General features: G+C 37.9%; 1 protein-coding gene across 20 annotated transcripts in view; it reads left to right on the top strand.

The window, feature by feature from the left end:
- Positions 1–20,079, top strand: part of LOC116569660 (putative RNA-binding protein Luc7-like 2) — a 61,639-nt gene extending 41,560 nt beyond the window's left edge. For all 20 annotated transcript variants that reach the window (XM_032306052.1, XM_032306055.1, XM_032306065.1 and 17 more), the window contains 6 exons: positions 624–767; positions 5,368–5,544; positions 7,943–8,034; positions 10,788–10,817; positions 15,278–15,469; positions 19,053–20,079. In XM_032306052.1, the coding sequence (XP_032161943.1) occupies positions 624–767; positions 5,368–5,544; positions 7,943–8,034; positions 10,788–10,817; positions 15,278–15,469; positions 19,053–19,230 (813 nt within the window). In that variant the 3' untranslated portion in view covers positions 19,231–20,079. The remainder of the gene's footprint in view (positions 1–623; positions 768–5,367; positions 5,545–7,942; positions 8,035–10,787; positions 10,818–15,277; positions 15,470–19,052) is intronic.
- Positions 20,080–22,080: the final 2,001 nt, after the last annotated feature.

Here is a 22,080-nt window from a genome sequence, read left to right as displayed (position 1 = left end):
TTTGTTGGGCATTGGAAATACAAATAGTTGTGTTAAAGTGGTATGATATGTATATAAAAGTGTGTGTGTGTGTGTGTGTGTGTGTGTGTGTATACACTCTTATGTACATACTTGTGTGTGTGTATACATATATACATATATATACATATATGTGTGTGTATATATGTATATATATATGTATATAAGGGACAATGTCCGAGGAAGAGGGATGACATCCCTCTGCAAAGTCACAAATGCAGAAAACAAGAGTAAATATGGGAAACTAGCTATAACTATAGATTGTGTTGTGAAGTGGGGGAACAACAAGAGATGGTTTGCAAAGGTAGATAAGGGCAGATAGTGGAAGATAGTGAAAGAAACAGTATTTTATGCTTGGAATACATTGCCAATGCAGAGGTTGTAAAGTAATAGTTAAATTGAGGTCAGTTGTATTTCCTGATCTCCCTGTAATGAGAGGGCAGGTAGGTTTAAACACCCTCATCCCACCAGTTCATTTATGATATGCTCAGAAAGCATTATTTATCCTCATATTGCCTTGAGTCTTTTTTGAGCATTTATGAAATATTTTGAACTCTGATAATTTATTCTGCTTTTTATTCATGATCTTTTCTGTTTCTTTCTAGGCAGAACGTGTTCACGAGTTAAATGAAGAAATTGGTAAGTTGTTGGCCAAGGTGGAACAACTAGGAGCTGAAGGAAATGTGGAAGAATCTCAGAAAGTAATGGATGAAGTAGAGAAAGCACGGGCAAAGAAAAGAGAAGCGGAGGTAATACAATTTTTAATGGTAATATGTTCAGTCTTACTGTCAAAACATACTTGATTGGAAATTATTGAAAACTTATTGCTAGTACAGGAAATTTAAACTAATTATAAAATTTAATTAGTCTATCCCATAGTAATGGATTATATATCAAAGTTGGGGGGTTTTTGTTTTTACTTTAGAGGCTTTGATCTGTTGAAGTTTTTAAGTAGAAAATGAAATCAACTAGACTAGCTGGTCATACACAGCAGTCACATACAGAATGCATTTATGCATTTCCTATGATATCCTCCCTCCCTTGACTTTACCATCATGCAACCATGGCATTCTCTCTTCACTTCATATCTCAGTACAGTTCTGCTAGTACTTCGGGAGCCTTCTCTCATTCTTTCTCTGTAGTAGCACAAATCAAAATCTAATATCCTACAGACAAAATTCTATTTTGTTTGGCCCACCTCGTGTGTTCTAAAAAATCGGATGCCTTCAGATGGGGTTGTATTCTCCCATTTTGCCATAGTCTCCATTGTTCTTAACTGTATCACACCTCTGTTTAATTTGTTCTTATTCTGCCCTCTTTTAAAATGGAAGCCTAGATAATTGATTTTAGCCCATTTGATGCTACAGATTTTCTTCTGGCACAATTGTAGCTGGATCCCACAGAATTCCATATTTTGTTCTTATTTTCATTCAGTTCAGATATTTTCTAATATTCTTTGTGATTTCTTCTTTGATCTATGAGTTACTTAGGAGTGTGTTTTTATATATTTGGTGTTTTTTCCAAGTAGTTTTCTGATTTTAATTTACTTCTGTTGCAGTGGGAGAACATTTGTGTGATTTTAGGTCTCTTAGATATTATCAGTACTTATTTTGTGCCCTGCATGTGGTCTTGGTGAAATGTCTGCCTTAAACCCATTCTCCAGATGGACTACTCGTTTTTGTTTTTTTTTTAACATTGATTTGGAAAGATGGAATGGTCCATCTGCATTTGAAAAGAATGGTACTCTGCCTTATTAAGTGGAGTGTTCATAAATGTTAATTGAGTCAAGATAGTTGATTGATTAATCAAGTTCTCCATATCAGATAGATTTTCTGTTCTATTTACTGAGAGGAGTATTAAAGTCTCCATCTCTAATTGTGGTAGACTTAAACCCAGTGTACTGGTAATTAAGTTAAATGTAAATGGTCTAAACGTTCCAATTAAAAGGCAGAGATTGTGAGACTGGATTTATTTTTTTTTCTTTTTTCTTTCTTTTTTTTTTTTAAGCAAGACTTAGGGCACCTGGGTGACTCAGTTTGTTAAGCACCTTCTGCTCAGGTCTTAAAAAAATAAAAGCAAGACTTTACTATATGCCAGGTACTTTAGGAGCACCTGGGTGGCTCATTGGGTTAAACCTCTGCCTTTGGCTTGGGTCATGATCTCAGGGTCCTGGGATCGAGCCCCGGATCAGGCTCTCTGCTCGGGGCGGGGCCTGTTTCCCTCTCTCTGTGCCTGCCTTTCTGCCTACTTGTGATCTCTCTGTGTCTAATTAAAAAAAAAAAAAAAAAAGCTACTTTAAATACAAAGATGGATCAAAGGTAAAAGGATAGAAAAAGATACACCATGTAGCCAATTCTTGTTAATTTTATTTAATACTTAATACTTAGGATTTCTTTAAATGTAATTAGTATCATTCTAGAAAGTAAACACTATGAATTTTAGTATTTTTAAAAATTTTTAAGACTTTATTTGTTAGAGCACTAGAGAGAGAGAGAGCAAGCATGAGTAGGGGGGAGAAGGAGTAGTAGGCTCCCTACTGAGTAGGGAGCACAACGTGGAGCTTGGTCCTGGGATCATAATCTAAGCTGAAGGCAGACCCTAATTGACTGAGCCAGCCCTGTGCCCCTAAATCCTATGAATTTTAAAATGCAGTGTATTTTATAGCTAATTTCCTAAAAGACTCAAGTAATGAACCTTAGTAAGCATTATTACTTGCATATTTTGCAGTTTTCATGAAGTTTCATATTTATGTATTTGAAGATTTTTTAGTAGCACACAGTGTCTTAACATCTTTAGCCTGTTACATTTTATTATCAGTTGATTTTTAAGACGGTGCACTAAAAAATTTACTTGCTCATTGTAGATTATGTTCAGGTACACATAATAAAGTCTTAAATGGCTTAACCAAGAAAGGGTTTTCTTTTTTTCATTTATTAAGTAATCGTCATTAGGGAGTCTGGGGCTGGTACAGCAGCTCCATAATTCCATTAAGTACACAGACTCTATTTCTGCCATCCTTACTACATGGATTCATCTTTATACTTACAATTTGTGTTGGCAGTAGAGCTACCATGCGTAAAGCATTTTCTTTATACGTAACTAGAAAAAGGAAGAAGAGTAACAAGACACTAAAATTGAGTTGACTTGTCTCCTAGTGTCATACATTTGTTTTTCTTTTCCTTTTTTTTGTGTGGTTTTATTTGTGAGAGAGCTCAGGAGAGAACATGAGATGGGGGTGTTGGGGGACGAAGGTAGTGGGAGAAACAGAAGCAGATTCCCCATTGAACAGGGAGCCAGTGTGGCTGACCCCAGGACACTGGGTTCATGACCAGAGTCTAAAGGCAGTTGCTTAACCCACTGAGTCACCCAGACACCTCTGGTTTTCTTTTTTAAAAACTTTTATTTTGAAGTATCTTCAGAAAGATTTAAGAAATAAAGAATTCCCCTGTATCCTTCACCCAGCCTTGTAGTGTTAACATTTTACCATATTTGCTTTGTCTTTCTCCTCTTGTGTGTTTGTGTGTGTGTATTTGAACTGTTTGACATTAAGTTAGAGATAAGATGCCTCTTTGTCCCCAGATACTCCCATGTGCGTTTTCTAAAGACAAGGATATTATATAGCGGCAGCAGAATGATCTGAATCAGAAATTAACACTGATACAATACTTTTATGAAGATTTTCCCAATTGCCACAATAATGTCATTTTTTTTTTTTTTTTAAAGATTTTATTTATTTTTCAGAGACAGAGGGAGAGAGCGCGAGCGAGCACAGGCAGACAGAGAGGCAGGCAGAGGCAGAGGGAGAAGCAGGCTCCCTGCCGAGCAAGGAGCCCGATGTGGGACTCGATCCCAGGACCCTGGGATCATGACCTGAGCCGAAGGCAGCTGCTTAACCAACTGAGCCACCCAGGCGTCCCAATAATGTCATTTTTATTAAAAAATTTTTGTTATTTGTTTAAGGCCCAGTTCAGGATCATGTACTGCATTTAGTTGTTAATGTCTTCCTAGGGTCCTTTAATCTGGAACTTCAGTCTTTGTCTGACATGATCTTGACAGTTTTGAAAAGTACAGGCTTCATTTTATAAAATGTCTTTCAGTTTCTGTTTGTCTGATTTTTCCTCCTGGTTAGATTTTTTTTTTTTTTTTAAGAGATTTTATTTATTCATTTGACAGAGATCACAAGTAGGCAGAGAGGCAGTTAGAGAGAGAGGAGGAAGCAGGCTCCTTTGCCGAGCAGAGAGCCCAAAGCGGGGCTCAATCCCAGGACTCTGAGATCATGACCTGAGCCACAGGCAGAGGCCCAACCCACTAAGCCACCCAGGTGCCCCCCTGGTTAGATTTTTGACAGTACCGTTCAAGTAATGTCATATCTCATTAGAAGGCACATGTTAGTGATTTGTCCCATTTCTGATGATTGGCCTATTTTTCTACTGTGAAGTTAGAGTGCTTTCTTTTTGTAATTAATAAGTATCTTGGTATTGACATTTTTGAAACAGTAAATATTGTTTCCCATCACTTTCTCATCTGTAGGTGATAGCAGCCATTGGTGATTTTTTTTATTTCAGTCTGTTGACTCCCTTTGAAAGGACTTTCTATAGATTCCATCCAGCAATGTCCACTTGAATATCTCCTTAGCCAAAGGTCTGTGGAGGCTTGGGAATGTAATATCTTTTAGCTGGACATACTGCTGGCCTCAAACAAAAGGAGTACAGTGAATCCACAAACCCACTAATACTTGTTATTTCATTAATGAACTTAAAATCGTTTTGTGTAAGACCTCTTTTTCTCATTAAGGCACCTTTCATTGCTTATCTTACAGAACTATTCCTCTCAGTAGAAAGAAAGTCTTATCATTTATATGCCCTGTCCACATTTTCAAAGGAGGAGAAAATGATCTGTGGGAGAGAAGGCAAGGAAACTTAACAGTATCAAAGACATGCATTCTTTCTTTCTCTGCCAGTGTGGGTGACTTCTTCCTTGGTTCTTCACTGATACACAGTTTCGGGGTTGCTGCATCTCATTTTTAACAAAAATCATAGAAAACAAAGCATTGTAGAACACTGAGAAAATTTTTTCCAGAAGTCATATTCTGTGGTATAAGTCAGAATTCATGGTAGAATTCTTATAGTAGTTCTTCGCAGAATGCACTTGTGTCTTGGATCTTTTACCTCTAGTAGAAGAGGTCCCAAGGACGGAGGATGAGAATATGAGGAGTCCATCATTTTTGTGACAAAAATAGCCGTACTTTAATTATTCATTAGAAAACATTTTTTAATATAAACATAATGTATTTTGTGTAGCGGTATGACTCAGATTTATATAAACATTGTTTTTCTCACTCTTATTTAGGAAGTTTATCGGAATTCTATGCCAGCTTCCAGTTTCCAACAGCAGAAACTTCGAGTCTGTGAAGTCTGCTCTGCCTATTTAGGTCTTCATGATAATGATAGACGACTGGCTGATCATTTTGGGGGTAAACTGCACCTGGGATTTATTGAAATAAGAGAGAAGCTTGAAGAATTAAAGGTACATTGGTAAATTAATATCATGTGCTCTAATTTAACCACTCATTGTTTTGATGTATATTGGTTATCTTTTTGTGTAATGTTCTTAACTATGATTCTGCTAACAGTTCATACTGAATAGTATAGGATTATAAATGGAGATAGTAACTGGTTTAATGGGTGATGTTTGAGAAACAGACTTTTAAATAATGTCCCCCTTAGTCTAGGAGGCAGTATTTTGTGTTGAACATGTATGACGTTAAATTAGGAGTCTTAAAAACTGGATTCTTTAGTCTTAAAAACTAATTCTTTCTGGGGTGCTTAGGTGGCTAAGTCATTAATCATCTGCCTTCGGCCCGGCTCATGATCCTGGGGTACTGGGATTGAGCCCTGTGCCAGGCTCCCTTCTTCTCCCTCTCCCTCTCCCCTCTTCTTCTTCTCCCTGCTTGTGTTCCCTCTCTAGCTGTCTCTCCCTCTGTCAAATAAATAAATAGAATCTTTTAAAAAGAATAATAATAAAAACTGGGCGCCTGGGTGGCTCAGTTGGTTAAGTGACCGCCTTGGGCTCAGGTCATGATCCCGGAGTCGCAGGATCAAGTCCCGCATTGGGCTCCCAGCTCTGTGGGGAGTCTGCTTCTCCCTCTGACCTTCTCTCCTCTCATGCTCTCTCTCTCTCAAATAAGTAAATAAAATTTAAAAAAAAAATTCTTTCATATAAATTCCCCCCAAATTTTTATTTTCTTTGAATTAAAATTAACAGTATTAGTATAATATTATTTTAAAGAAAGATTGAGAAAATGAGACTATTATTTATTTGAAGTATTTTGCAGTTCTTCACTAAATAGCAAGCTTGTATGTAGATCTCTAGTTCTACTTTCTCTTGCTTCCATCTCAGAAAGGAACTAGAATGAAACCTATCTTTTATTTTATTTTTTATTTTTTTTTAAGATTTTTATTCATTTTATTTGACAGCGAGATCACAAGTAGGCAGAGAGGCAGGCAGAGACAGAGGGGGAAGCAGGCTCCCCACTGAGCAGAGAGCCCAACGTGGGGTTCGATCCCAGGACCCTGAGACCATGACCTGAGCCGAAGGCAGTGGCCCAATCCACTGAGCCACCCAGGCGCCCCTGAAACCTATCTTTTAAAAAAAAAACCCACATATGTGGCTATTATAAGAAAGCCAGTATACAGTTCTTACTGTATCATGTGCTGAATTCTTTTGAAAAGATAAGGAAACAGCATAGGGTATTTCTAAAGATGTAAACAGAATTAGTAAATGGATATAACCAGTTCCTTTCCAACAGTCTGATGTGGCCTAATTTTTTTAAAAAATTGCGGCACTGTAGCATTTTGTTGTGAATGAAAGAATGGCTCAGCTATGGCAAACACTAGATAGTGACTTTTATTGCTGAAATTAACCCAAGATCTGTAGTTTGACATTTAAAATAATGAGTCAGAAACACGTAGGGACGTCTCCATATTTATATCAACAGTGAGGTCTTCTAAGAATTCTGAGTAGCTAGGATGATTTTGGGTAAGTTTTTATTTAAAATGACAAAGTAAGGGGTGCCCGGGTGGCTCAGTTGTTAAGCTCTGCCTCCGGCTCAGGTCATAATCCCAGAGTTCTGGGATCACCCTATATCAGGCCCTGCTCAGCAGGAAGCCTGCTTTTCCCTCTCCCACTCTCCGTGCTTGTGTTTCCTCTCTTGATGTGTCTCTGTCAAATAAATAAAGAAAATCTTAAATAAGTAAATAAAATGACAAAGTAAAGTTTCACTTTATCAAATGGTTACTGGGCCCTGAATTAAAACTCAAAAATGGTACCTGTTTGGGAATCTTTGCAGATATAGACCTAGCAACAAGACTTTTTAGCATCTTCCTGGTATTTTTTGAAGCAGTGGAATTAGGATGGTAATTGGAAATGACAGAAGACATTTTCATTTTGGAAATCAGAGAATAGAAACTTAGAGTGATTTATAATGCTTAAAAAATACAAAATAGGTGCACCTTCCTGGCTCAGTTGTTAGAGCTTGTACCTCTCGTTCTTAGGGTTGTGAGTTGGAGCCCCGCATTGGGTATAGAGATTACTAAAAAAAAAAACTTGAAAAAATACAAAATAATGTTAGAAAGCATTCATAGGAGAAGATCTTACAGAAATGATTTTGGAATATTAAGTCATGAAGAAATATGAATTTTTACAAGTGTTCTCCAGAAGGGGGAAAGATTTTGGAAATTAGACTTGTAAGTGTAATGATTTTACCCAGCAAAACTTTTAATTAAGTTGTTATTAAATAGATTTTGATGTTTTTTATACTGTATTGGGAACCAGATATGGTAGAGTTTAGAATAATTCTTGTTAATGGGCCCAATAAATAATGCTGCTCATTTTTTATTATTTGACCTGTCATTGTCTTTTATAGAGAGTTGTAGCTGAAAAACAGGAGAAAAGAAATCAGGAACGCCTGAAACGAAGAGAAGAAAGGGAGAGAGAAGAAAGAGAGAAGCTGAGGAGGTATGGAGTGATTCATTGAATAGTCCAAGTATGTGAAATTGAAGGTCCCTGGCTCTAAAAAGAGATGTGATTGATACAGGATTCTAGGTGTTAATAAATCTAGATATGGGAGATTTGTTTGCTTTTGAAAATGTTACCATGTGAAAGTGTTTATACAAATATATTAAGTTATGGCCATTTAAGTCAAGGTGATTTCCTTCAAAATGTATGGAAGGCTAAATAAAGAGTGAGTCACATCCTTATTTTTTGTGAGATTGACTACAAAGCTTTTCTAGCCCTCTGATTTTCATAACAGCTAGATTTGTACCAGATGGGTATAAAACTTCTCATTTTTGTGATGTATTTTATTCTTGATGAAAGATTTGAGTTTTGGGGTACCTCGCTGGCTTAGTTGGTAGAGCATGTGACTCTTAATCTCAAGGCTGTGATTTGGATCTCCACACTGAGTGTAAAGATTATTTAAAAATAAAATCTTAGGGATGCCTGCCTGGGTGGCTCAGTGGGTTAAGCCTCTGCCTTCAGCTTAGGTCATGATCTCAGGATCCTGGGATCTAGCCCCGCATCGGGCTCTCTGCTCAGCGGGGAGCCTGCTTCCTCCTCTCTCTCTGCCTGCCTCTCTGCCTACTTGTGATCTCTCTCTGTCAGATAAATAAGTAAAATCTTTAAAAAAAATAAAATCTTAAGATATTTTAATCATACTTTGATTTTGTAATTCTTCAATTTTAGAAGCTATAAACTATTAAAATTGTATCAATAATAGCCAAATGTATGCAATTCTTTTTATATTGGTATTCATTAGGTGATAAATTTATATTTTTCGTATTTAGAATGCTTAAATGTTCTGAGTGACTTTTACCCATTGACAGCAAATTGTATGGCATCATGATGGCAATCTTCTTTGAACTCAAGTACATAACTTTTTTTAACAACCTTACAATGGATAGCTATGCCACAAAAGAATTAACTTGCAGTTCTAATTTATAATGTTCCCTTAATTGTATTCCACATTTCTGAAACTTAAATACTTTATCCCCAGCAGATTTTGTGCCTAGTTAAAACCCTTTATAATATGTGGCTTGGTCACACCAGCTTCCCCTACGATTCGAGCATGTTGTATTTCTTCTATTTCAGAGTATTTAAACTAACTTTGTTACATGGCTTGTAGCAGGTAATATTTTTGTAGTATAATGAAAAATTATTTTCATGCAGCTATTTTGCCTTTTTAGGGGAAGTGCTGTCTTACATACATTGATAAATATGTTCTTCATTTACCATAAGTTTTACCTCATAGCTTTATCAGTATTCTCTTTTGTGTACACTGAGTTTCTTTGGGAATAGTGCTTAGCATGGTAATATAAGACCATATAAGTGGCATTAGAAACCTGTTTTTTAAAATTCTGTATATAGTGCCACTGGTTTATATGATTCAACTGAAGTGATAGTTGAATGAGAAAGAAAAAATTCTTTGCCGTGACTACATTTTCAAATCTATAGGTGACAAGAAAGCATATCACTCTTATTCCTTTGCTGTCAACTGACAGATTTCTTTTAACATTGGTTATAAATGCAGTGTTATTTCAGAAATGTGTTTAAAATTATTTTTAAACTTGTGAACTTGAGGTAGTAATATAACCAAGAATGAAAGATGAAGAAATTACAAGCAAGTACAGAGTTAAGCAAGGTGGGATTCCAACTATGGTATTGAAAAAGATAATGATAAAAATCACTGTCACTTATTTAAGTGCCTATTATGTATCAGGCATGGTGCTAAGAATTTACCTACATTAGTTCATCTAATCCTTATAATTGCTTCGTGAAATTTCTGTTACTGTCCTTCTTTGGCAAATGACAGGGAAAGCTTAGAGAAAATTTATAATCTGTCCAGGTCACAGATAGTGGTGCAGCGAGAGTTTTAAAACTTAAATCAGGCAGGGGCGCCTGGGTGGCTCCGTGGGTTAAGCCTTCAGCTCAGGTCATGATCCCAGCATTCTGGGGTCAAGCCCCACATCGCATGGCTCTCCACTCTCCAGGGAGCCTGCTTCCCTTCCTCTCTATCTGCCTGCCTCTCTGCCTACTTGCGATCTCTGTCAAAAAAATAAATAAAATCTTTAAAACAACAACAGCAAAAGCTTAACGTCAGGCTGAGTCCAGAGCCATCCTTCAGTTGTGCTTTATATTCACCACGGAAGACACCTGTTTCCTAGTACCCATAATGTTAGCCATTACTATTTATTGAGTGTTAATTATGTGCTAGGAAATGTGAAGAGTGCTTTAATAAGGGAATCGTGTCTTGTTAAGAAACAGATGTTGTAAGACTGAATTGGGTGTTCTAGGGATTATACTATGAGGTTGCTGTTTGAAAGTGAATACGTGTTTTAAAAAAAAAATACATCTCAGAAAAATTTTTTTCTCTTCCCAGAGGGAAAGAAGAAGCAACAGATAAAAATAACAAATAATCTTTCCCAGGTTGGGAAGTGATTTCTGGAGAATTACTGAGTGGTGATGTACCATGTTCTAGTCTCCTAGGAGCATATTCATTTTTAAGAGCCAGGTATCCTACTTAGGGGATCTCCTATGCCAATCTGTATCTCCTGGAAATCTGTATAGTTTATGGTGTATTTTGGAAAAATTTGTGTGCATTTATATGTACCTTATATTTATAGAATTAATAAAAAGAAATCAGGAAGAGTAATTTTAACAGTACTTTATCTCACTTAATTCTTTTTTTCTAAAAATAGATATTCTTTTTTTAGGTCTCGATCACATAGCAAGAACCCCAAAAGGTAAGTATACACAAAACATATGAGTAGTGAAGTTGGTTTGTTCTTCAGAGGTAATCTTTATGTAAGATTAAATGTCTTTTAAAAATGAATGAGAATTGCTAGTTTAGTACTTTTTAAATTCTTTTGTTGTTCCAAGTTTGGGCATTGTGTGTTAAGATGTAACTGGTTAGAAGGTACTTAAGAGGGGCGCCTGGGTGGCTCAGTGGGTTAAGCCTCTGCCTAGAGTCCTGGGATCGAGCCCCATATCAGACTCTCTGCTCAGCAGGGAGCCTGCTTCCTCCTCTCTCTCTGCCTGTCTCTCTGCCTACTTGTGATCTGTCTGCCACATAAATAAATAAAATCTTAAAAAAAAAAGAAAAGGTACTTATGACTATATTTTATCAAGGATATATACAGTACTCTGGAGGTAAGGGTAAAACTGAAAATACTGGGGTGCCTGGCTGGCTCAGTTTGTGGAGCATGCAACTTCTTGATCTAGGGGTTGTGAGTTCAAGACCCATGTTGGGTATAGAGCCGACTTAAAAAAACAAACAAAAAAAAACCTTAAGAATATTTTAGAATATTTAAAAAAAAATCTTTAGAATCGCAGGTTAACTATATATAGAATTTATTTTAAAAATTATTTTGGGTGGTGCATGTCAGAGACGCAGGTCTAAGAAATTAATATCTGTTGAAAATATAAATAGGTTAAATAGTTGAATACGTTTTTGAAAGATTTTATTTATTACAGAGAGTGGGCATTGGGGGGTGGGGCATAGGGCAGAGGCAGAGGGAGAAGCAGAGCCCTCCACTGAGCAGGGAACCAGATGAGGGGCTTGATCCAGGGACTCTGGGATCACAACTTGAGCTGAAGGCAGACATTTAACGACTAACCCTCCCAGGCAGCCCTAGTTAAATACATTTTTGAAAGAGGGATCCATAGTGGGCTGTTGAAGAGAAACTTAAATGTTTGTTAGTTTTACATCTTGATCTTCACTTTCTTTCTTTTTTTTTTTTTTTTAAATTTTAAATTTTTAATTTTTTATAAACATATATTTTTATCCCCGGGGTTACAGGTCTGTGAATCGCCAGGTTTACACACTTCACAGCACTCACCAAAGCACATACCCTCCCCAATGTCCATAACCCCACCCCCCTTCTCCCAAACCCCCTCCCCCCAGCAACCCTGGTTGATCTTCACTTTATTTTATTTTATTTTTTTAAAAGATTTATTTATTTATTTATTTGACAGAGAGAGAGAGAGAGAGAGAGAGAGAGAGAGATCACAAGTAGGCAGAGAGGCAGGCAGAGAGAGAGGAAGGGAAACAGGCTCCCTGCTGAGCAGAGAGCCCGATGTGGGACTCGATCCCAGAACCCTGAGATCATGACCTGAGCCGAAGGCAGCGGCTTAACCCACTGAACCACCCAGGTGCCCCAAACACGCGGCGGGTGATCTTCACTTTCTATGAGTTTATTACTTTATTCCTTGTACATAGATGACAACTTGAAAGGGGCACTTACAGCCCTAGTGAGGATAGAACAGTTTCTTTTGACTTGTGGCATTAAAATTTGAGGGCTTTTTGAAGATTTTCTTTACAGTTTTTACTAGTTGCTGGTAATTTTTTTCTGAGAAAGGTGGGGAGACATGGTGTATGTCATCATTTTTAATATTTCGTGTGCAGTTCCCGTAAGTCCATCCCCATCTAGAATGTCCTTATTGTCAAGTGCTACCATTTTCCCTGTACAGATCTTTTTGAACCCTTCAAAGTACTCTTACCTCTAAAGAGTATTTATTTCTCAAGAACTTATCCCTATAAAACTAGAGCATTTGTTATGAAAGAAAAACCTGCCCAGTTGTGTCAGCCATTTTATATTGTTGTTTCTGAAATCTAGGATGAGAAGTAGAACCATTCGGGCACCTGGGTGGCTCATTTGTTAAAGCTTTTGCCTTAGGCTTAGGTCATGATCCCAGAGTGTTGGGATCGAGCCCCATGTCGGGCTCCCTGCTCAGTGGAGAGCCTGCTTCTCCCTCTCACATTCCCTTTGCTTGAGTTCCTTCTTTCGCTGTCTCATTCTGTCAAATGAATTAAAAAAAAAAAAAAAAAGGATACATAAATTGGTGATACTATTCTTATTTACCATTGATTAATACAAATTAGACCCTTTGTTGGTTATTTAAACTGTGTACCTAGAACATATTATTACTATTATTGAGGCCAGAAATCTAATTTCTACCATTCTGCTCCCAGCCACTTGCCTGGTGATTACAATAGCCTCTTGACTGGTCTCTTAATTTCTGTACTTGGCCAGTTCCCTTCTCCACCTCACTCTGGTTTTTATGCATCCGCCAGAATGAGCCCTTTAACAAGTGAAACATTACATCAGCCTTCTGTTCAGACTCTCCAGAGGTATTCCATTTCACTTAGAAGTGGAAATCCTCCCAATAGCTTTTAAGTAGAGTGATGGATCTGAGAGTTGGGGTAGTTACCGGTTTATGTCTTGGGTCAGCATATTAAAGCTTCCCCGTGCTCCTCATGTAATTGATCATTGACAGGATCCTGGTTTGAATTATAAGGTATTTGGTCATCCTGCCTGTAAGACCCCTGAATTACTCCCCTTGTCCCTTCATTCCAGCCAAGCAGCTCTCTTTTAGTCCTTCAACATTCTGAACTTTCTTCTATCTCAGGGCCCTTGCATCTGTGCTCCCTCTACCAGAAGCATCCTGTTTTGAGATGGCTGATAGCTGATTACCTTCTGTCATCTTCGCTTAAATGCCGTTTTACCAGAAAAGCCTTTTCTACCTATTTATAAAAATTACTATCTCATTTCTGTCCATTTATAATATATAATTTCTTAATATATAATATATATTATATATATATAATATATGTAATATTTAAATTCTTAATATATAATTTCTTTACTAATTGATATATCTTTGTTGACTGCCAGCGTATCTGTGGACTTCTTTCTGGAGCGTAACTTTCATGAGGTTAAGGATTTTGCTTTATTAGCTGCTCGGTCTGTTTCTAGTACTTCGAGTACTGCAGTGTGCACCCAGTAAATACTTAAATTTATTTGAAAGGAGAGTGAGCAAGAGAGCAGGAGGAGGAGGAGAGGGAGAGGCAGATTCCCCGCTGAGTAGGTAGCCGATGAGGGCATGACCTGAGCCACCAACTGAGTCACCCAGGTGCCCCTAAGTACTTTTAAATGAGTAATTGTCTAGAATTTTTTAAAAGATGAATGAAATTACACATTGAAAGACATAGATTTATTGTAATTGCTCAAAATGAGTGACTAAACAAAAATACCTTTTAATAAAACTTGAATGAATTTTATGTCTGTTCCTCTGTTGGTTTTCAGAGATACTGTATTCAGTTGTTGAAATACTCAACTGTTCTTCGTGCTGGGCCCACTAATTATGCTTTCTTTGAATATAATGTTGACATAAGCTGAATGCTTTCAAACTTCCTTTAACAAAATCATCACTTGAAAATGAGCTGTTTGTAAATTGTATCACCTGAATATGCTTTTGAATTTATCAGATTATGAGAAAATATCACATTCTTAACATGACTCAAACTTTTTAACAGCTTTATTAAGGCATAATTTACATACCATAAGTTCGCCCATTTAAACTGTACAAGTCAATCATTTTTAGTGAATTCAGTTACGGAATTATCAAAGTCAAGTTCAACTCATTGCCATCACTCTTAAAATGACCTTGAGAAAAATGTTGCGTTATCTTGTTTGTTTTCTCTCAAATGTCTTGTGTCTCTGCAAGTGCCATTCCAACCCTCAGACCACACACACATCGTTAGTTTTGTGACATAGAGGTGGCTAGGCAAGTGTTTTTCACTTGCTGCTGCTGCTGCTTCTTCGGAACGTTTTTCCTTTTCTGTATTCATACTTTTTTCAACTCCAATAAAATTCTCTAAACTGACTTATGTTAGTTTTTTCTCCCAAATTAAGGACTGCTTTAATAGAGAATTCTGTGTTGATCATGACTAAGCATATTATGGGTATTCAGACTTACTCTGCTGGTCCTGTCACCTTTTTAATTCAATTAGTCACTTACAAACAATACTCTGTCTTCTGCCTTACTTTTATCCATGTCCATCAGGTACCTACTTTGTTTCTGAAGTATCCCAGAAATATTAGAAGTTTAAATGAAATACAAATCCATAAAACATCTGGAGAAAACAATCCCTAGCATGGAGTAGTGGTATGGATTGTTGTAATTTTTGTAATATTCTTGATGTAAATCTGTGCAATATTGATTGGGCCCTGAGACTAGTGTTTCATTTGTATTTTGGAATTTCAGTATATAGCTAATATGCCAGCATTTTATTTTGGTGTAGGTTGAGCTGACTTGATGGAACTGGCATTAAGTCACGTTACTCAGGTACAAAGAGAAGGCTTTAGTAAAGGAGAGTGCATTGCTGAGAAAGCTAGAAACTAAAGCAAATGTTTTGTTGTAGGTCCAGGTCCAGAGAGCATCGCAGACATCGGTCTCGCTCCATGTCACGGGAACGGAAGAGGAGAACTCGATCCAAATCTCGGGAGAAACGCCATCGCCACCGATCGCGCTCCAGCAGCCGCAGCCGCAGCCGCAGCCACCAGCGCAGTGGGCACAGTTCTAGAGACAGGAGCAGAGAGCGATCCAGGAGGAGGTACTGAGGTGTCCATAAGAGGATATGGAACTACCTTTATGGTTTAGAGTTCAAATACTATTGGTTTGAAACTTGCATCTGGTCACATGTACACATTTGTGTGTGAGTGTATAACATTTTTCCCCTGATTATATGGGTAGTTAAAGAATACACTTAGGAGCCAGAGTAAGAAATTGGAACCAATATGTGCTGCAGAGGCTATTGCTTTTTCTCTGCTTAGTGTATTTTGAAAAAAAAGTACTTTGTGGGCAATTTTAGGTACCAGTACTCCATTTTTTCAGTATGTATTGGTGGATTAGGGGTTCTGAGAAGCCCTTTCATTTAAAGAGTTTAGCTTTGCTTGATTTAACTGTTTTCCAAACTTCTTTGAGCTGGTGCACTTTTTCAGAGCAGACACCTTCTGGTATATTGTTTTATCTGCACTATAGGTATACATTGCTACATACAGTTAGCTTGGTGGGGCGGATTCAGAATCTTGAGGTTGGACTTTCTCAGCATGAAAATTTGAAAGATGCAAGGAGCGCAGATCTAGGGTGTGGTACATCGCAGGACCTGAATATTTTTTCAGGACAAAGGATTAGAATGTGTGATAGCCTTAGCACTCAAATCTACATTGACCAAGCTCCCAAAACTTCTCAGGTCACAAGATGGTCCTTAAGCCAGTTCATTTCTATGAAACCTATAAACCATGCTTACAATTGCTTTTTTCATTACAACTCTTCTTAAGCATATGTGTAATCTTTTTTGAGTGCCTAGCACCTACTAGTCTTAAATTTTCTATCAATTACTCTCCATAAAGCCCATGATAGAATTCACAGAAAGCTGATAAAAATCTTTTGGCGGGGGTGGGGGAGAGGAGGGAAGCCTTTTCCTTGAAACCACGCACACGCAGAGTTGGTGAATAGGGTTTCACTGAGTATTTTCTTTATATTCTTGCCTTGTTCCAAGTAGATCCTTTTCCCTCCCCCAGCTTTACTGAGGTATAATTGACATTTTAAGATATTTAAGGGGTACTTTGTGGTGACTTGATATATATATAGATAGATCGATCTATATATATATGTACACACACACACACACACACACACTATGAAAAGGTTCCTGCCAGTGGTTAATGAACGTATCTTTCACTTCAGGTGTTTATCATCCCCCGCTCCCTGCCCCAGAAAACATTTATGTTCTCTTAGTAGCGAACTAGTTCAAGTAACTCTAGTAAGAATTGTATACTTGCTTCAATACTAGGCCTAGTAAAAAATAACCAAAAAGTATATTATAGTTGAGCAACTTTGTTGTAGTTGAGCAACTTTATTCATGTTAGAACATAAGACTAACATCTTCTATAATAAACAGACTGGTCTAATACTTAAAGTGCTACAATGCACATCCAGAGTAGTATAGAAGTTTAGATGAAGGAAATACCAGAGAAATTAAGAAAGGCTTCAGATAGTAGGTAAAACCAGGTAGTAAAAAGATAATTCGAGGTGGAGTAACTATCACAGACCAATGCAGAGAATGAACAAATTCCCTCTGAGATTTACCTGCACTGTGTATTTTGAGAGAGTCACACTACTGATGGATGGAAGGTATGGAGAGTTTGTTTGTGAACCTGTCCACAGATCATTGTTTCTGGTATCTGTGAACTCTCAAATGTCTTTATTAAATGGTGGTGGGGGTGGAAGGGAGGGGCATGTCGCCTCACCAGGGTTATGTTATCCTAGTCCCTAATGGTTCCTGCATTTATGAAGTTGTAGAGGAGATACTTCTGCTGTCCTACATGACACACTTAATATTTTCAGCATGTTTATAAGCAGGTTTATTTTTGTAAAACTATTAAAAGTTTTTGCTTTTCTCAAGAGCACTTATAATCTCGACAACTTAATCTCTTTCAAAGCAGCCTTCTGTGTTTTTACCAAAAATAAGTAGGCAATTGCTATATATTTCAGTTTAAATTTCAAGGTAAAGATTCTAGTCACAAGTTTCATGATTTTCTTTTTCCCCAATTGTGAAATATTGGTCTGATATGATTCTGTTGGTGACATTTTCCTGGCAACAGTTATCTTAATAAATGAGGACTTAACTTGCATTTTTCTACTTCCTGGTATGTTGAAACACCTAGTGGAGTCTTGAGAGTCGGACTACTTGGGTTTAGTGGCCTCGGCCAAGTAATCTCACTATCCTGTCTTTCCCCCCATCTTCGAAGTACCTCTGTTAGGATTAATGGTAGTTTGAATGACATAGTGGAAGTAAACTGATTGGATGGGACATTGTAATCCCTCACAAAATCGTAGTTGATGCTCATCTCATGGTTATTTTCCAGTTAGTACTGACCTCTGAGACTTACCTGCAATCGTGTCCTTAATTCTTAGGCATCATCTCTCTCCATATTCTATTCTTAAAAAGATTGTGGAGAGGATTACACTGTGATTTTTTTTTTTCTCACATTTTTTTAAAATCAGTAGAACATGCTCAAAGCTGATACTAACTTTTGAACCTTTCTGCTTGAATCCTCCTTATTTCTAAAACTGAGTATCATATTTTTTTCCTGCCTTAGAAGTTCAAAGTATTACTTGACCCATGTTCAGAATTAGGATCTGAGGCCTGGTTAAGTGAGATTATATAAAAAGTACCATGTCACTTGTAAAGAACCAAATAAATGTGATATATATTACTGATTCATTCTAGATGTTAAAAGTATAGATTTTATATTCTGATCCCATAATAGCCTTTGATTTTCCTTCTTACTGAATCTCTGCTGTGAGCCTGTTATCACTTACCTTTCTTAAAGAAACTGGGTATGGGAATGGAGAGATAGTATCCAGAAACGGTTATGGTTAATCAAGATATAGGGTGATGATCATCTTTCTGTGTCTTCCATTCTTATTTTTCTCTGTAAGCTGAATGAGCTCACTCAGGAAGAGTAAAGAGGATTCAAAAATGATAAATGATTATTTAAAGCCATGTCATTGATTGGTTCTCTAGTATTTAAGTCGTGTGGGCAAACTGTTGCCTGCAGGCCAAATCCGGCCCCATAGCCTGTTCTTTGAATAGCTAGTGAGCTATGGGTGGTTTTTTTCAGTGTTAAAGGGTTGATAAAAAGAAAAGGAAGAAGAATACCCCCTAAGTAATTAGTCTCTGGCCAGACAGCAAAGAAAAAGAGGTTTGCTGACCCCCATTCTAAGTTCTTAATTTGACCCAATTGGGAACCTGTACTGTTTTTGTTTTTGTTTTTTAAGAAAAATTGATTAACACTTACCCTTTTTAAAGGTATTGTCTATATACTATTTTTTTAATATTAAACACATTTGCCATGAATTGGAAAACCTTTATGATTACCTCTGAGATAATAAGAACATACTCCATTAAGTCATTATTTTAGCTTATGGTTTCTGACCCTTAATTTGTTTTCACCCATCTCCCTTGTCAGATTGGGTAATGCTCTTTTTGGTCAGAAAACTGGCTCCTCTGTCTTCCTTGGATGTATTCTGTATAACTTCAGCTGTCCGTACCTTAATATTTATCCGATTCTTTCATTTGGATATTGGGTTTCCCAACACATTTTGCTCCTCAAATTAATATTTTTCAGATCCTCAAAAGAAAGATTCAGAGACCAAGACTTAGCATCACGTGACAGAGACAGGAATTCAAGAGACAGATCACCTCGTGACAGAGATCGAAAAGATAAGAAGCGGTCCTATGAGAGCGCTAATGGCAGATCAGAAGACAGGAGGAGCTCTGAAGAGCGCGAAGCAGGGGAGATATAATTAGCTGTGTACATATCCTCAATCCTTAAGCTTCCTATGGAGTTACATACTATTGTTTAGTTTACAGCTGTTGGGGGTAACAGTGAGCAGTTCCAGACTCCGATCCAAATAGGCTAGATGCGCAGTATCTAACTTGATCTGAACTGAACTTGTTTCCCCGATGAAGCCTAAAACTACATCCATAGTTTCTGGTGAACCTGTAATGCGATTCTGAAAGTACAGTTTTATATAATAAGATGCTGATATCTTTATTCTTTCTAGTAGGAGTGATAGTGAACGAATTGTGTTGCTTGCCTTGGGATTTTTTGAACATTTGTAAAATGCTGTCTTCCTTTCTAGTCCACAAACAGCAGCTTTCAGGATTTTTCTTTTTAATTCTTCTTCCTCTGACTTTTGTATCCCCTAATACCTCCACCCTCTATCAGAGAAAGGGGGAGCAGGGAAGCAATATAACTTCTGTTCTAAGGTTCTGTTCCCATTTATTACTAGCTGATTACAGAGCATTTATACTGGAAAGTGTGCTGGAGAAATTTAAATACTGAGAGTTTTTGTTTTGTTTTACGGTGCCTATTTAGAGTTGGAAGTTGAACAGCTGTTGCATTACCTACTTTGCTTTTTTATTGAAATTTTGAAATCAAACATGTCTTGATTTTTCTGTTCTATTGAATTGCTATGTTCAGGATGTTTTGGAAAGGGGGGTGGGGGCAGGGACTCTTTCATAAGCACTTGTTTTATTTTGTGTGTGTGGAGTATAAAGGCTACAACCTTACTGTAAAAATTAATAAAATGAAACAATCACCACCACCATCATTAAACTGTAACTTGTCTAGTAAATTGTCACTAGAACTATTTGCTGTGGGCATTTCTTCCATTCTGTTTTATCATTATTAGTGCCTTACCGTGCAAGGCACCAAAGGAAATAAACACATACTTCCAAGATGAGCTGTTGCTCCAACGGGCCCCGTGGTGACTGTATTCCAGCTGCTCCAGGGCTAACAACTGCTATGGAGAAGGACCAGACCTGCAAAAGAAATTGGGTTTTTCTGTGTTGATTTTTTTTTTTTCCATTCAGCAAACTAAAATAAAAACATGGTGTAATCAATGTAACGAGAACAACTTCTCCACTGAAGAACTGTGTACCTACTAGGGATTTTAAATAGTAGTTGGGAGGCATCCCTTTGTGATTCTAGAAAATATAGAAACAAAAATACTGCAGGAAAGTTAGTGTCTGTTTAACTAGCATCACCTTCTAAGAATTGTCTTTGGACCCCTGAGTGTGACAACTTTAATATGACTGAGGTACATGGGCCACAGAGGCAAAGAGAAATTAATTCCAAGTCACAAATTTACATCTAAAAAGGGACACTCAGCAAGTTTACTAAGCTGGGTATCATTAACAGAAGGTTTGCTGCCATATTTAGTTCCACACACTCCAGTTTATGCAGAGTTCAGGCTGAGAACCATTGCCCTCAGTGGCCCATTTTCTTTTACTCTCGGTTTCTGAGGTTTTTTTTTTTTTTTTAAACTCCTTTGGATTTAGTACCTTGGGGTGTGGAGTAAGACCAAACAGGTTAAGTTGGCAGATAAAAGGAGACTGTGACCCAAAACTCCAAAGCGTTGGAAAATGTCTTCACATTGTTTAAGTGACGCTCACTACCTCTCTGCCTAATTGCATAAGTGCTTATTAGCTGTTAATACAGTTCTGATTTGTAGGGCAGCACAGGCTACACGACCATCAGCAGGTTAGCAATAGCCAGTGAAGAACATCATCATCTGTGGCTGGGCTACCCTGTTAGAGTGCTTCAGCTGCCTGGCTCTCTAAAAATCTCATTTAAAAAACCCTTTGAGAACAATTCTGTTGCTTAGGTACATCTAGTATTTGGACTTTGGGATAAGCAATCTACATTTTAAATCATCACCCTTAAGCCAGGGCAGCTACTCTGAATTAGAGTAACCTTAAAATCTATCTGTAAGAAGGTGGAAGAGTATCTTCCATACTGAGAAGGACTTTATTGTTTAAGGTTTTGTCAGAAGGAAAGTGTGCACAAGCAGAGGAGGGATAGAGGGAGAGAAGCAGGTTCCTGCTAAGCAAGGAGCCAGGTACATTCTGAGAAGGATCTTAAGACCGAAGGTGATCAGGGCATTGTGCAGCTGTCTTCTGCCTCTCTTTTCTAGGCTGTGTTTTCTGCAGCTCTCTGGACCTTAATCCCGGTATCTTCAGGAGCAAGGAGCATGAAGGTGAGGTCACAGCGTAGTTACCTAAAGTAGTACTCCTGGTACGGAGGGGAAGGCAGAGGACCCTGGCTTCCCTCCCCCCACAAATCCGACTATCCATTCATCCTTAATCCCCTCCAAATCAGCCGCAAGACTGGCAGAACAGACTCCACAAATAAATCCAAAGCATTAGAGATGGAGTTTGTGGAGAAATGGGTCCTGGCAGCTGCAGAGAGGAGGGAACCCTGGTTATGGAGAAGGCTGAGAAGGAGCGAGAGAGAAAGGAGCACATAGGGGAACGCTAAACGACAAGGTTTCCTCATAGCCATTGGTTTGGAAAGTGAGAGGAGCTGAATTTGAGTTTGCAGCCAGTGAGAGTTAAAGCCAGAAGTTCTGTTAGCAGGCCGGGCTCCTGCAGAGCCCAGTGTGGAAACATGAAGCTGCTGTTGGAAATAAGGCAAGCAAACAACCTGGGGACAAATACCGCAATCTCAGCAGTGCTAGCGGAAACGGGGGTCGGGGGGGGATTATTTTATCTTCTCCGAGTGTGACCAAAGGCAGTATTCACTGTAGATCCCTCTCCAAGAACAAAGAAGCTGGCCCTGCCCTTGTCTGCACTTGCCCTCCCACGTCCCT

Source organism: Mustela erminea, chromosome 11 (genome assembly GCF_009829155.1).
Source record: "Mustela erminea isolate mMusErm1 chromosome 11, mMusErm1.Pri, whole genome shotgun sequence".
NCBI classification, from domain to species: Eukaryota; Metazoa; Chordata; class Mammalia; order Carnivora; family Mustelidae; genus Mustela; species Mustela erminea.
The sequence above is the reverse complement of the archived record's forward strand: the minus strand, read 5'-3'. Positions and strand labels throughout refer to the sequence as shown.